The following is a 14762-nucleotide window of genomic DNA, read 5'->3' as shown; positions in this document are numbered from 1 at the left end:
TGTGACTGATTAGTGACAACAATGATAACAAGAAGAAAAAATGACTTATTGATCAGCACCTAATCAATCATTCTTCGCTTTAGCAGCAGTAGTAGCAGCAGAGATAGCATCACTCTGCAACAGTCAACAAGATAAAGAAGGAAGAGAGGGCCCTGAAGAGATAGCCAGACGTAGACTTGCACTGCACGCATATCATGATACTGATACCCTGTCACTCTCTGACTCAGTCCTAAACAATATGGAAAACTATCATCTCATTCATAATTGACCCTAAACTATTCTGCCAACAACAGCTTACAGTTTTGGATGCTTCGATAGGGCCATGCACTCTATAATTTTCACCTCTCAATATATAGAGTTTCATTTGTAATTATATAACCTTTGCACTGTGTGCTCCATCAGTTAGCGATTTCTCTAAGCTTCTTCTATATTTCTTTAAGCTACCAAAAGGTTAATTATCTAAATCTACTACTCATGCTGAAGATGCATAACCAATTGGTAAAAAATATATATTATTTTATACAAATTAAACAAAAGGACACCAGTCCCAAGACATGGTCACTGTATCAGACTCGATCTCGAACATGTAACATCATCAATTCCAACAGCATTCTTCTGTGGCAAGACAAGACAATCCCCTCAGTTGATGGTTCAGTCAAAGCAACCTTCTGTTTTTATATCGTAGGTGTTTTGATAATCCAAGAATTAATCATTAAAAGATATCAGTAATCAATCTATGATAAGTTTTTATTACAAAGGTAAAGGCTTATAGCTAGCTAAAATACAGCATCCAAATACACTTAATTTTAAATGGCTTTTATTGCATTGAATAATTTAGTATTCACAAAATTTTGACCTAAATCATTCAAGTATCATAGATAACCAATTAATTAGTCGAATCCAATTCTCGTCCCCTTAATCACCTTCTTTAGCACATAATAAACCAGAAAGAAGAATGTTTTGTGAGCCATAATTAATTTAGGTGCCATGACGAATGTTAATAGTGTGATAGGGACCAAACCTGCCCTTTCCCCATTAATTAATACAATTAAATTATATGGTTGGTGATGCACTAAACAAAGCTGAAATTCGCCACCCTACGCCAAGAAAACCAGACGCGTTCATGCATTTATTACCAAGCACAACTCTATATATCGATTCATCGATCCATCTCGCCACAAGATTCTTTCCAATTTGATCTTTTCTTTTAGAATTCAACTGATTCACTCTCATTCTATTTTCTTCTTCTTCTTTAATTTATGGAGCAAAGGAAAAATTGGATGTGGAGGAGAAATTTGAAGCCAAATAATGTCGTTGGCTCCTCGCAATTGATCTCTCACGATCCGGCATGGGAGGAAAAGGCATTCACCGAGGACTCCGCCGGCCTCCTCGGGGCCTACATCTGGCCGCCGAGGTCCTACTCTTGCAGCTTCTGCCGGCGAGAGTTCCGGTCGGCGCAGGCGCTGGGCGGCCACATGAACTCCCACCGCCGTGACCGCGCACGGCTCAAGCAATGGGCAGACCAAGAAGGCATCGTGCCGTCGAGGACTAATAATGTTGTTGCACTGCCTTCTCACCATCTGTCTCTAATTAGGGTTTCAGAAGTGAGCAGCACTACTGCTGCTGCTGCTGCTGCTGCTGCTTCTAGTACTGCATCTTTCGCCGATTTGTCGCGGCGCAAGCGAGACATGGAGGATGAGGAAAGCTTCAGGATGAAGAGATGGAGAGTGGAAGAGGAAAGCTTCAAGTTGCTCGCTCCTTGTCCTGTGAAAGAAGAGCAATTGGACCTCGAGCTTAGGTTGGGAACAAACCTGTCACAGTGTAATTAATTCCAAGTTTCTATCAGTGATGATCTTCTTCAAGATATTGACAATCAATTACTAGTTTGCTTCAAGATATTGGAAAGCTAGCTCAATCTTTTCTGAATGAAGTAATCACAGAAAAAGGAAAAAAAAAAGATTTATCTAAATCAATTATCTTATTTTTGCTTTGCTGTCCTCTTCATTGGGCATTTCTTGACTTGATTGATAGTATTTACGTGACTGACACATATCAGGAGAATTATATATAATTACGTGACTGACATATGCAACGAATCAGTAGTATTGATGAAGAATATATATATCACATGCTAAGTTAAAATGTGAGTAAATTGGAGAAAAATTTTCTACCATAATTTTAACTTTGTAATCCTATGTCTGAAGAATTTTATTTCTATTTACTATATATAAAATTTTATTTGCTTCAATTTTTTTAATGTAAATATCATTACCAAATTACCGCTCATATTTTTTTAATATAAAAAGTTTAAAAATAAATATAATTCATCTTAAATTCAACACTTTAAATTAGAATCGAGTATATTTTTTATCAAATAATTGAGCACTATTTTTTCCCGCTTAATATAATTTTTCCTAAATTCAGTATCATTTAAAAAGAATCTAATATATTTTACATCCAATTAAGTATCATTTAAAAAAAATCTAGTATATTTTTCATTTAATTGTAGAAAAAAAGTCGTGCTCAATTTAAAATGAGTATAATTCTTCTTAAATTCAGTACTTTAAACTAGAATCGAGTTTATTTTTATCAAATTGAGCACAGATTGTTTCCTACTTAATATAACTGCTCATAAATTAAATATCATTTAAAGAAAATCTAGTATATTTTTTTATCAATTGAGCATCATTTAAAGAGAATCTAGTATATTTTATATCTAATTGAGGTGGAATAAGAGTTTAATAGAAAATATACTAGATTATAGTTTAATATGCTGAATTTAAGAGGAATTATACTTATTTTTAGACTTTTTATAACTAAAAAATATAAGGGCTAATTAGTTAAATTGGTACATATTATATTTAATTAGGAAGTGGAAATAAAAATTTTAAGATATGAGGACTGCATATAAAATTTAAATTATGATTAGGAAATACATTAAATTTTCCCTTAAAATGTTTAGTCCATTTAATAGTTTTGTCAAAATTATAGATGGATTAATTAGAATATAGTTCAAGATCTAACAAATATGATTTTATTTAAATTTCTTATTATGTTTTCGAAAGGATAAATATGATTTTTTTTAATTTAAATTTGAAATGTTTGGACTATTGGTAGTATGATAAAACTATTAGATAGATAAAAAAATATGATTAAATTTGAGTTCCTCAACCATGGAATTCAATTGTTAAGTTAAACCAAATAACATCGAATTTGGAGAATTGATCCGGTCGCATGGAAGTTTTTATCAACCGCTAGATTAAATCAGGAAGCACTTATGATGAATAGTTCAGAAGTCTAACATCATGTGGTTGCCCACACTATTTGAAAGAAAAATCCTTATAAATTTACCATAACTCGAGATCGAACCGTTAATACCTGGGTGATAATTTGATGTCATTCCACTATACTGTAACCCTGAGGAACTCAAACATGAAATTCAAATTGCTTATCAGCTTATGCATATATCAATGTGCTTAATATCTTAGGATATTTATCCATTCTAGGTCACTAGATTTATGCACTTTACTCTACGTTAATAGATCATATTCTTATGACCTTCTTAGATCTAAGAAGTCGTTATATTAAAGACGAGTTCGATACAACTGAGAGCTCGACTCTTGAACTCCCTAACTAATTTGGAGATTGTGATTATGATCTTCGTAAACCTCTTACTTTCTTTGCACCTATAAGATCGTATCCATATTGATGTTAATGTGTAGGTGTTATGATACTCAATTAGTATTTATAACCAATGTGAATAGATATTATAACACTATACATTAACAATATTTAATTCTTTTTGATGTAGTTAATGAATATATTTTATAAAAAGAATTAAAGTGAAAAATTCCTTTAGATTTTATATAATAATAATCAAATGCAAAAACTGATAAATTCCCAACTGTCTTTCAATGATCAGATGCTATAAAATAAATCCAAAAAAACTAAATTCTAATCAGCTATATATATATATATATATATATATATCAGATGCTATAAAAGAGTCATTCAAATAAATTTTTAAAAATTCCTCTATAAATACTCATCTATTTCTACAAATTATTTCATTCATTGAAATACATTATTCTACGTCATAAATCACTCCCACGAGTGAAAAATTCCTAACGGTATTTGAATATGAGTGTGCTTTAGCATTAAACCCAATGCGAGTGTATGTTAATAAAAGAGAAATGTTAATATAATGGGTATGTGATAATCATATACTTTTTGAAAAATTGGTATATATTAATGTTCAAATAATATGGATACCTTAAGTACTTCAGTATAGACATCATCCATGGTTCTAAATTTCTCCTTACAATTTCTATTTTGCTTTCGCTTCCACTACAACCTAGTGGTGCCCTATGATATTTACTCTAGTATGTTGACACCATCTGAGTCAGACCATCCTCACCTTGGCATTCACCTTGCCGGAAAGTTTGCTATGCATCATCATCGCCATCTCAGCATCCACCTCGGCAACTGATTTCTACCGCATGCTATGACACATTGGAGGAGATTTTTTCTCCGGTAAAAAACAGATCTAAGAATGTTGCTGTCTGGATGAGTCTCCATAAGCGTTTCCCGATTTGCTTTGATGGTTGTTGAAAAACTTTCATAAAGCTGGGTCAGTCACCCATGATTAATCGATTCGAAAAACTAGATAACTAATATCAACTATATATAAAAATAAAATAAAATTGATGATAGCATATATATATATATAGAACACAAATCAGCCGGAACTAATTTGAAGGGCTCAAGTTTTGAATTAGCTGGGAATATCTGCAGTGGTATTTTCTTAAGGCGTGTTTGTCCCCTCATCTGTGGCTGTTGTGCAGATCATCACATGGAAGATGATGGGAATGTCATATAGTGACGGCAAAGAGATGAAAGAATCCAGCTACAGAAGAAGCAGGAGACACAATGCAGCATGGGGACTTGTTCGACTGACAGATGCAGCAATAGCATTCTCGACCAGTGGGGTTTCCTTCTTGGATGGATACAGATGGATGCAGTCTACAGATCACACCAGCATTTTTCTGGGGCACATTGCTTAGCAAGCTAAGCCCTTTATTTGTAGGTGTGACAATTCGTTTTAATTAGAAATGAAGCTTCAACAACAGTTGATGCAATTGTTTTTATTTTATCAAACAAACACTGGATTCAGTGATCAGAAGCAACTATTATGCCAGAAATCATAGCTTCCTTGGAGCGTGTACATAATTTCACTGCAATAGTATCGTCGGATAGGATAACGATTATCCTACAGATAAAATAAGAAGGGAATTGAGAGAGAAAGCAAGAAGAGAATTCAAAGAATACCAAAAAAATTCATTGTTTGCTAAAAAGAAATTTTATTAATAATTGAGGGTTGATTCCTAATATAGCTAGATTATGTTTATATAAACTCTAGACCCTAAGATTAAAGGAAATAAATTCTTAAATATGGACCTTAATTTTAATCTTATAGAGAAAGAATAGAAATCTTTCTAGAAAAGAAAATCTATCGACAAAAATTAAAATTAATATAACAGGATGATTGATCCGGCGATAAGAACAGGGGATCCTCGTTGTAAGGGATCAACGCCACGTGGAAGTCAAAGAGCCGGGCGGTCCATCGAAGAAGGTCGGACCAGCTTGGCCGACCGGAGAAAGGGGGCTTACCGACCGAGCGGCCTCCCGGTGTTTAGCCGAGGGCAAAAGGCACCCCTATGGAAGTCGGAGTTCCGGCGCTCATTGGGCAAGATCGTAGGGCCGAGCGGACAGCACGCTCGGTCGAAGACATGAAGCATACTGTTAACAGTCGCCACAAAACACATTACCGATAATTTCCCAAGTGTACCATCATACATGACCGGTCGGACGGAAGGCGGACGTGGGCCGGTCGGACGCACGGCAGGAGTTCGGGGAAAAAGACAAGGGACATCTTCTGACAGCTGGCATGCTTCGTGATATGGTCATACTCCAAATCATGCGACGTGGGGTTCCGCGGTCCCATCGAGGACATGCTTGGACTGTAGCAGTATGGGTCAGGTAAGCTCACTGACAAGCCCTTACTGGGGTATGGGCCACGGACACGTGTACACCTCGATATATGTGCACTCGCTTCTCCGCTGCCCTATTTAAAGGCCCTCATCCTTCGCCGGAGGTACGCGTTCTAATTTTTCGAGAGCCACTTTTCACTGCTTGCTTGCCTGACTTGAGCGTCGGAGGGTCGCCGCCGGGAACCCCTTCCCGGTCCGACTTCTGTGCAGGTTCGCCGGAGCTTCGTGCAGCCAGTCGAAGATCCACACCAGCAGCCGGGGAACGCCACGTGCCCAGCGTCCGTTGGTTCAGCATTCGGACAGGATCAATGCTGATATAGATAAACTAATGTAGGATCATTACGATAGAGGTGAGGGGTGAATAGTGCTCGTGGTTTTCATGTTCATTTAAAATTAATCATAGTAAAATGCAACGGAAAGAAAGAGTAAAAGAAAAAACAATTGACACAGTTAATTTTATTTAGTTCGGAGCATTTGACGATTCATACTCTAAGGTCCGTCATCGTTGATCACTTTTATTGGGCAATTCACTATCAGTTCGAAATATTACAAGAATATTTGAATTACAATATAGATGCAAATATTTAAAAGTTACCGACAACTACAGATCTGAATATTCTTGATTTCGGTTGTCGGAGTAACGTTTGGACATTGACGAGTCATTTTTGGAGCAGCACGCAGGAAAGAAACTTATTCAAAATGTTGTCTTTGAGATCTTGGTTGCCTGGAACCTCCCTGAGCACCTGGAACCACCCTGAGCACCCCCACAGGGGCTGACATAGCATGCTCTCGTCAAAACTCGATCCAGCAGAAGTTATCCATCTCCGAGCGCCCGGACTTCCCCCGGGCGACCAAACTCCCCCTGGATGCCCAGACTCCCCCCGAGCGCCCGGACTCCCCCCAGTACCTGGACTTGCCCTGGGCGCACAGACTTTGACGTAAGCCTGCCAGTCATCGTGCGCCATCTCACCTTGCAGATTGATTTTCGGCCGTCTCGGCTCCTTGAGCAACTTCGGGCACCCGGACTGTAACGACCCGCTTTCTACTGACTAGGCTGTGAGGCCGATCGTTACATTAATCTGTGCTAACTATTCCATGACCATCATTGAATCTAGTTGCGGAACTGTACTATTTAAAATTTTGCTAAACTATCATCATTTCTTGGTTCTACATGTGCTAAGGGGTGTAATCTAAACTATTCATGACATATATTACATCCCCCAATGGTCAAGGAACTTAACTAAGAGTTTCTTGCTGATGTCAGGCCTCCCGATCGATCCACGGATCGATTGGAATGGCCGGATCGATCCATTGATCGATCCAGGTGGCTACTGTATGCGGAAGTCAGGTTGGATCGATCCAGTGATCGATCCAGCACGCTACTGTGCTCGGGCCAATATTCTGGATCGATCGGCTGATCGATCCAGACTGACCAATCGATCCAGTGATCGATCCCAGAGCCTACTGTTCACGACAGAATTTGCTGGATCGATCGGCTGATCGATCCAGAAGCCTACTGTTCACGGTACGAACTCCCCAATCGATCGGCTGATCGATTGAGAAGCCTCCAATTGATCGACCGATCGATTGGGGTTTCTGATTTCATACCAGAACTCTGATTTCAGCACTGTTTCGTGCCAAATTCATACATGTGAGTTCTAACATGGCTATAAACATACTAACAACATTTAACTGACATTCTAAGCATGATTACTAACAATCTAAACAGGTCCTTCATGATTCATGCATCAAAATAACTAAAAATGCGGAAATAACGTTATATAAAACTAAAGTTTTAGTTTGCTAGTTTCTCCAAGATCTCTACTCCAGGTTCCTTCCACACACATCTTCATCATTGCATTGACCTCCAACCTCTGCTAGTCCACCTTTCCTTTACCTTTATCTGCAGTATAAGGAAAAAGCATCTGTAAACTCGAGAGCTTAGTAAGAAACCATCTACCTCACTAAAACATGCATACGATGAGTTCATGCTTTTGAAAGATGCTGATTGAAAACATGATGGAGAATGCTAGGCATGACATACTATCATACTAACATAGAAACCAAGAGCTAATCATGGCAATAACTGAAGTATCAACAAGAAAGGACTAAACTGAAATATAACTGAGTTAAACTAGAGCTGAACTAGAACTAATTTTAAAATATAATCACATGACTGATTGTGAGTTTGGAAAGCTATTATCATAATAGATTAAAATACATAATCATACTGCTAATGGGCCCGGCAACTGTACATGCTATGCGCGCATCCTTAACTAGACCCGGGGTTGCAAATCCCGAATTTAGTAAGGTTTACTAGGTTATCTAAACCTAGGGACCGACTATGGGAGCCCAGCCCAATGGATATCTAATCCTGTACAGTGCCACTGAAAAGTAAAATACTGAACACTAGCTAATAAATACTTGTCTTGTTTTTTTCTAGGTTGTCTAAACCCAGAACTAGGTTATCTAACCTAGATGCGACTGTGGGAGCCCACCCATTGGATATCTAGTCCGGTAAAAGCTGAAGCAAGACTAGATAAACTGTAAAAATGCTTCTATTGCATTTATCTAAGCTACTAAAATGCCTAAGTTGCATTTTACTGTGATAAACAATTTTATCGAACACTTGGTATGCGCTAATTCGCATCCCTTGTGTCGAAAATCTACATACTATTAAACTAAACATAAAATCCACACGGAAGCTACTTATACTGCAGGTGAGGGGTTTCTTACCTCTTGTTCATAATTTCTTACGATTCTAATCGCTAGGTTTTCCGGAGGAGAGATCTCTTCGACAATCTCCTCACGTCTACGCGTTCCTCTCGCGGAGAGAAACGTCCTCGTGTCGGAGTCGTCACCGGAAGGTGTCCTTGAAGCCCTAGGAGAGGAACCCTAGGTTTGTTTTTGTGGTTGGCGCCGAGAGAAGGAGAGGGAAAGGGGACGGCGTGGCTAGGGTGAGAAGGAGGAAAAATCACGTTCCAAAATAACTCTTCACTTATTAATTCCCTTTTTATATTAAGTGGGTAATTCGGTCCAACTCTAATATAAATTTAATTGCCTCCCTTTCCTTTCAGCATGGCCCTGCTGGGTTCAACTGGTTACTAGAATTATCCGTAAACCATAGGTCTTGGGTTCCATTCCCGCTTAGGCCGTTTTCGTTTTCTATTTGTTTTTGCTACTTCCGCTACTCTAAAAATTCTGTAAAAATATCCTAAAATTCCAGAAAAATCATAGAATATTTCTAAAATAGTTTTGAGAATTTCCGGGCACTACACGGACCGTGAGGGTGCTTGGCCAGGCACCCAACCTATTGACGACGCTAGTCCAGGCGCTTGGAGCATATCCGGGCGTTCGAACCACCATTTTCGTGACTTTGTCTTCCTGCAAAATAAGGTTAGTCCAGGCAAATAATATATAAAGAATGATAAGATTTGGCAGCCTTCGGACTGTCCGGTCCTGACTTTAAATTTTAGCCTTCCTACCTTTCGCCAGACTGGTCTTCCAGACCGTTTGGACTTTTGCTCAGTGTCCGAGACTTCAGGACTTCATGCTAAATGTCCGATTCATAATTCGTCCAATCTTTCACCTGGTATCCGCAATCCCCAGGATTTTCACCTAGAATTCTCGACTCTACTTTGTTTCTTTTTGAATAGAGATTCACAAACAAACTACAAAAATACAATCATGTATCAGTTCACTACAAAAATACCTATAATTAACGACGGGATTACCGACGGACGCTAATTTCCGTTGGTGATTGCCAACGGAATGTAGTTCGGTCGGTGATTACCGACGGAAGTATAGTTACGTCGGTATTTCCCGACGGATTCATTATTTTCGTCGGTAGGGCATCCAGTTAGCGGGTAAACGTTAATCGGTTTTTGAATTAACGGGTGCTGGTGGAAAATATTACCGACGGAACTTACTTTCCGTCGGTAACGGCTCCACCCGCCCCTGTTAGGTTTAAACCTGGTTAACAGATACCCGTTAACCGGAGTAATATATCGACGAAATTATAAATTTCGTCGATATTTACCAACGGAAAAATTCCGTCGGTAACGTTTCCGCCCGCACCGTTAGGTTTGCAACCGGGTACCCGGTACCTGGAGTATTTACCGACGGAATTATAAATTTCGTCGGTAAGGGTGAATAGAATTAGGCACGGAACCCTTTCCTCTTCGCGCGACCCGTGCAGGTTTTCCTCTCTCGGCGATTTTTTCGACAATTCGACGATCTCCTCTGCGTCTGCAGCCTCGTGCCCTCTTCCGTTCACCGCGATCCGCAACCAACGACTCAGGTATGCTCCTCTCCTCTGTTGTTTCTTCGTTTTCAGACGGACGGTGGATGTCGCGGCCTGCTTGTGGCCTACTCGCTGCTGGTGGCTTCTCGCGGCAAGCCTGCCGCCGCAGGCAGCTGCTTGCGGCAGGCTTGCCGCCGTAGGCAGCTGCTCGCGGCAGGCCTGCAGCCGCAGGCAGCTGCTCGTGGCAGGCCTGCCGCGACTTGTCGCAGCAGGCCAGCCGCGGCTTCTCGCGGCAGGCCAGCCGCGGCTTCTCGCGGCAGGCCAGCCGCGGCTTCTCGCGGCAGGCCAGCCGCGGCATGCAGCTGCTCACGGCATGTCGCTGGAAGCCGGCCGCTGCAGGCAAGCCGCTGCAGGCCATCTGCCACAGGCCTTCAGCGTCCACAGCCTTCGTTCATCTCCGATCAGCTTGTATGATCAACATTCATGGTATGATCCTCCATTTATCTACAGCAAGAGTTCTTTGTGTTTAGTTAATTTTTCATATGTTATGATGCTTGATGATTTTTATTTGTTGTTGATTGTTGTTCGTAGAGTGTTGACATCTAATTCTTATTTTAGTACTATCATTCCCTTGCTAGGATTGCATTCACTTGGGCTTAGTTGATTCATAATGACATTATGTTTGATGAAATGTTCCTTATATTGCTTCAAATTCTTGCAATTTCATTACGTTAAAGTCTTGTTATGTCCTGTTTGCTGAGTGTGAGTGAGTGATGATGGTTATTTTGTTGGAATGCACCTAGATTAGATTAGGTTAAAATGCTTACATTGTGGTTTTATGAATTCATTGTTGTAGCTTAGCATGTTCACATTTGTATTAGTGCAGAGGAGATTTTCGGTAATATGATATGATGATCGTGAGATGAAATTGTGCACATAATGTCTTATTTAAGCTTATTTAAAGTGATACAAGTTTAATAATGTTTCAAATTATATTTTCATTAGGTAACAATGTATATGAACAAAGCTTGGATATACAATCGATTAGACAATGGTTTTATTAGAGATGATTTTATTACTGAAGTTGAACAGTCTGTGAACTTTGCTAAAAGTCATCCAGAATATATGAATGGTGCTGAGTTACGGTGTCCGTGCAATCATAAAAAATGTCAAAATAGAGCATTTCGTGATGAGAATACTATAAAAATGCACATATGTAGAAATGGTTTTGTGCCAAATTACTACAATTGGTACTGTCACGGAGAGTCTTATTTATATGAACCAATTGGGCCTTCTGGTGGTTCGTCTTCTGGGACTACTGTTACCGCTCCTGAAGCATCAAATAATATTGATATTTCAATGCAATCAATGGTTTAAGATGCGATGAATGCAGTTGATTATTCGAATATAGATGAAATACCAACCCTTGAATATCAGCAACTATATAAAATGTTAAAGGCTAGTGAAAGAGAAGTGTGGGAAGGCATTCCTTCTGGTCATTCTCAACTATCAGCTACAGCAAGGTTATTGAATATGAAAGCAGAACATCATTTCTCAGAAAGATGTTACGATGACATTTGTCAATTGATGTCAGAGTTGCTCCCTGCTGATAACATAATGACTGATAGCTTCTATGAAACAAAGAAATTGATCAGAAGTCTAGGTTTGCCTGTAGAGAAGATTGATTGTTGTATAAACAACTGCATGATATTTTGGAATGAAGACAGTGATTTGAATGAATGTAAAATCTGTACTCACCCTCGTTTTAAGCATCGTACTCGCATATCAGGGAAGAAGAGGAAAAATATTGCTTGAAAAGTGATGTATTATTTTCCCTTAACTGCTGGACTTCAACGCTTGTATGCATCTGCAGCTACAGCTGGCCACATGTTGTGGTATCATGAGCATGAGCATGAGCACGAAGGAGGTATAATGTGTCATCCTTGTGATTCACCTGCATAGAAACATCTTGATACCGTGTTTCCCTCCTTTGTAATGGAACCACGAAATGTGAGATTGAGACTTTCTGCAGATGGATTTCAACCATTTGGTCAGTCGGGACAACAATATTCATCTTGGCCAGTTATATTAACACCGTACAACTTACCGCCATGAATGTGCATGAAAGATGAATTTATGTTCCTTACCGCGCTTATTCCTAGTCCAACCAATCCAAAAGATAAGATAGATGTTTTCTTGCAACCTCTAATTGTCGAGCTGAATGAATTATGAAATGTAGGGTCGGTGACTTATGATATTGCAAGTAAAACTAATTTTACACTGCATGCTGCCTTATTATGGACGATCAGTGATTTTCCAGCATACTCAATGTTGTCGGGATGGAGCACGGCTGGTAAATTAGCATGCCCACATTGCATGATAGAGTCTAATGCATTTTCATTGCCTTGCAGTGGGAAGGTATCTTGGTTTGATAATCATCATAAATTTCTACCATTGGATCACCCTTTTAGGCGAAATAAGAAAATTTTTCTAAAGAATATTGTAGTCAGAAAACCTCCCCTAGCAGTCCATGCTTCAGGTGAAGAAATAATTGAACAAATAGATAGTTATGGATTTCTCCCAGTATCTCAGCCTAATTCTGATGAGATAAATAAATATCTTGTTCGGATGTGCAAGTGTGGTTGGAAGAAAAGGAGCAGATTCTGGGAGCTGCCTTATTAGAAGTATCTACTCATTCGACACAATATAGATGTGATGCATGTTGAGAAAAATTTCTTTGATAATATCTTCAACATTGTGATGAATGTACCTAGAAGAACTAAGGACACTGCAAAATCACGTGAGGAATTAAAAGAACTAGTCAACAGACCAGAGTTGCATCAGAATGAAACAATCAATAAGTTTCCAAAAGCTTGTTATACATTGGACAAAGATGGTAAACAAGATTTATGTAGTTAGTTAAAAGAAATCAAATTTCCAGATGGATATGCTTCAAATATGGCTCGATGCGTTGACATGAACAAATTAAAGATGTTTGGAATGAAAAGTCATGACTGCCATGTGTTCATGTAAAGACTTATTCCAATAGCTTTTCATGATTTACTTCCCACTAATGTTTGGCAAGCACTTACAGAGTTGAGTCTTTTTTTCAGAGATTTGACAACGAGGTGTATTATGACGGTCGATATGATTCAGCTAGAGACTGACATTCCTCTCATACTTTGTAAGTTGGAGCGCATATTTCCACCTAGTTTTTTTATTCAATGGAACATCTACCGGTACATTTACCATATGAGGCACGAATAACTGGTCCTGTGCAGTACAAATGGATGTATCCATTTGAAAGGTTTTTGAGAAAATTAAAAAATAATGTTCGTAATAAAGCAAGAGTTGAAGGGTCAATATGTAATGCTTATCTGGTTGAGGAAGCATCTTCTTTCCGCTCTTATTATTTTGATGATAATGTTAAAACCAGACATCGCAAATGTTCTAGAAATTTCGATGATACTCAGAATATAAACCCGTCGATACTTTCTATTTTTAAATTTTCTGGTAAACCAATGGGTGCATCTACTTCTAGATGGTTAACTCAACAAGAATACCATGCTGCAAGAACATACATACTCTTAAACTGTGATGAGGTCAAACCATACATAAAGTAAGCTAACTTCTCTAATCAAGCTTTGATTTCGTTGTACTTATTTGCTTGATATCCTAATTTTATTATAATTACCTTCTTTCAAAGCTTGTATGAACAACAATTATATCTACAAAATCCATCAATGACTGCAAGTGAGGTTGCTGAAAAGTTAGAGACCGAATTTGCATTATGGTTTCAAATATATGTGAGTTAGAGATATTTTCATAATTCTTTATTAAATAAAGTTCGGTCCTAATTTTTCTCATTACTATTTTGATAGGTGAAAGACCGCAGAATATCTAATGTACAAGATGATAGAATATTGAATCTTGCATCTGAACCCCTTCGCCAAATAATGGTCTATTCGGGTTACTATGTTAATGGTCTCAAATTCCATGTGGCACAACGAGATTCACAGAGATTAACTTTTAATTCTAGTGTTTGCGTTAAAGGATCTATCGACGCCAATAACACTGAGTTTGATTATTATGGTAGACTTGAGGAAATTATAGAGGTTGAATATCTTGCATTACCGATAAAAAGGTGTGTGTTGTTCAAATGTTCATGGTATGATCCGACCCCAAGAATAGGTACCAGAATACACCCAAATTATAATTTAATAAAGGTTAATGCAAACAGAAGGTTCAATAAGTTTGAACCTTTCATTTTTGCAATACAAGCGGGTCAAGTTGTTTATCTTGAATATCCTATGAAGAGAAGAAGAGCTAGTGAATGGTTGTCTGTTTGTCGATTGAAGCCTCGTTCGACCATAGAAATGTCGAACACCATTACTACTCAAAACCATGATGCATTCCAGAATGACGAAGTAGAGAAACATTCGGTTGATTCATAACTACAATCTACATCA

The 14762-nt window shown here is 38.6% G+C and overlaps 1 protein-coding gene across 1 annotated transcript; it reads left to right on the top strand.

Annotated features, from left to right (window-relative positions):
- The first annotated feature begins 1244 nt into the window (after nucleotides 1-1244).
- On the top strand, nucleotides 1245-5063 carry LOC121989990. The gene is made up of 2 exons (XM_042544277.1): nucleotides 1245-1821; nucleotides 4810-5063. The coding sequence occupies exons 1-2, from the start codon at nucleotides 1260-1262 to the stop codon at nucleotides 5061-5063; spliced, it is 816 nt and encodes a 271-aa protein (XP_042400211.1). The 5' UTR covers nucleotides 1245-1259.
- The last annotated feature ends 9699 nt before the right edge of the window (nucleotides 5064-14762 follow it).

This window comes from Zingiber officinale, chromosome 6B (genome assembly GCF_018446385.1).
Source record: "Zingiber officinale cultivar Zhangliang chromosome 6B, Zo_v1.1, whole genome shotgun sequence".
Classification (NCBI taxonomy): domain Eukaryota; kingdom Viridiplantae; phylum Streptophyta; class Magnoliopsida; order Zingiberales; family Zingiberaceae; genus Zingiber; species Zingiber officinale.
Note: the sequence above shows the minus strand (reverse complement) of the source record. Positions and strands in the feature narration are given on the sequence as shown.

Excerpts from the sequence above, each read along its gene's own strand:
- LOC121989990 (XM_042544277.1), top strand. The coding sequence starts at position 1,260 with ATGGAGCAAAGGAAAAATTGGATGTGGAGGAGAAATTTGAAGCCAAAT. Across the intron at positions 1,822-4,809 it reads GGGAACAAACCTGTCACAGT|GCGTGTTTGTCCCCTCATCT; the intron begins GTAATTAATTCC and ends TATTTTCTTAAG.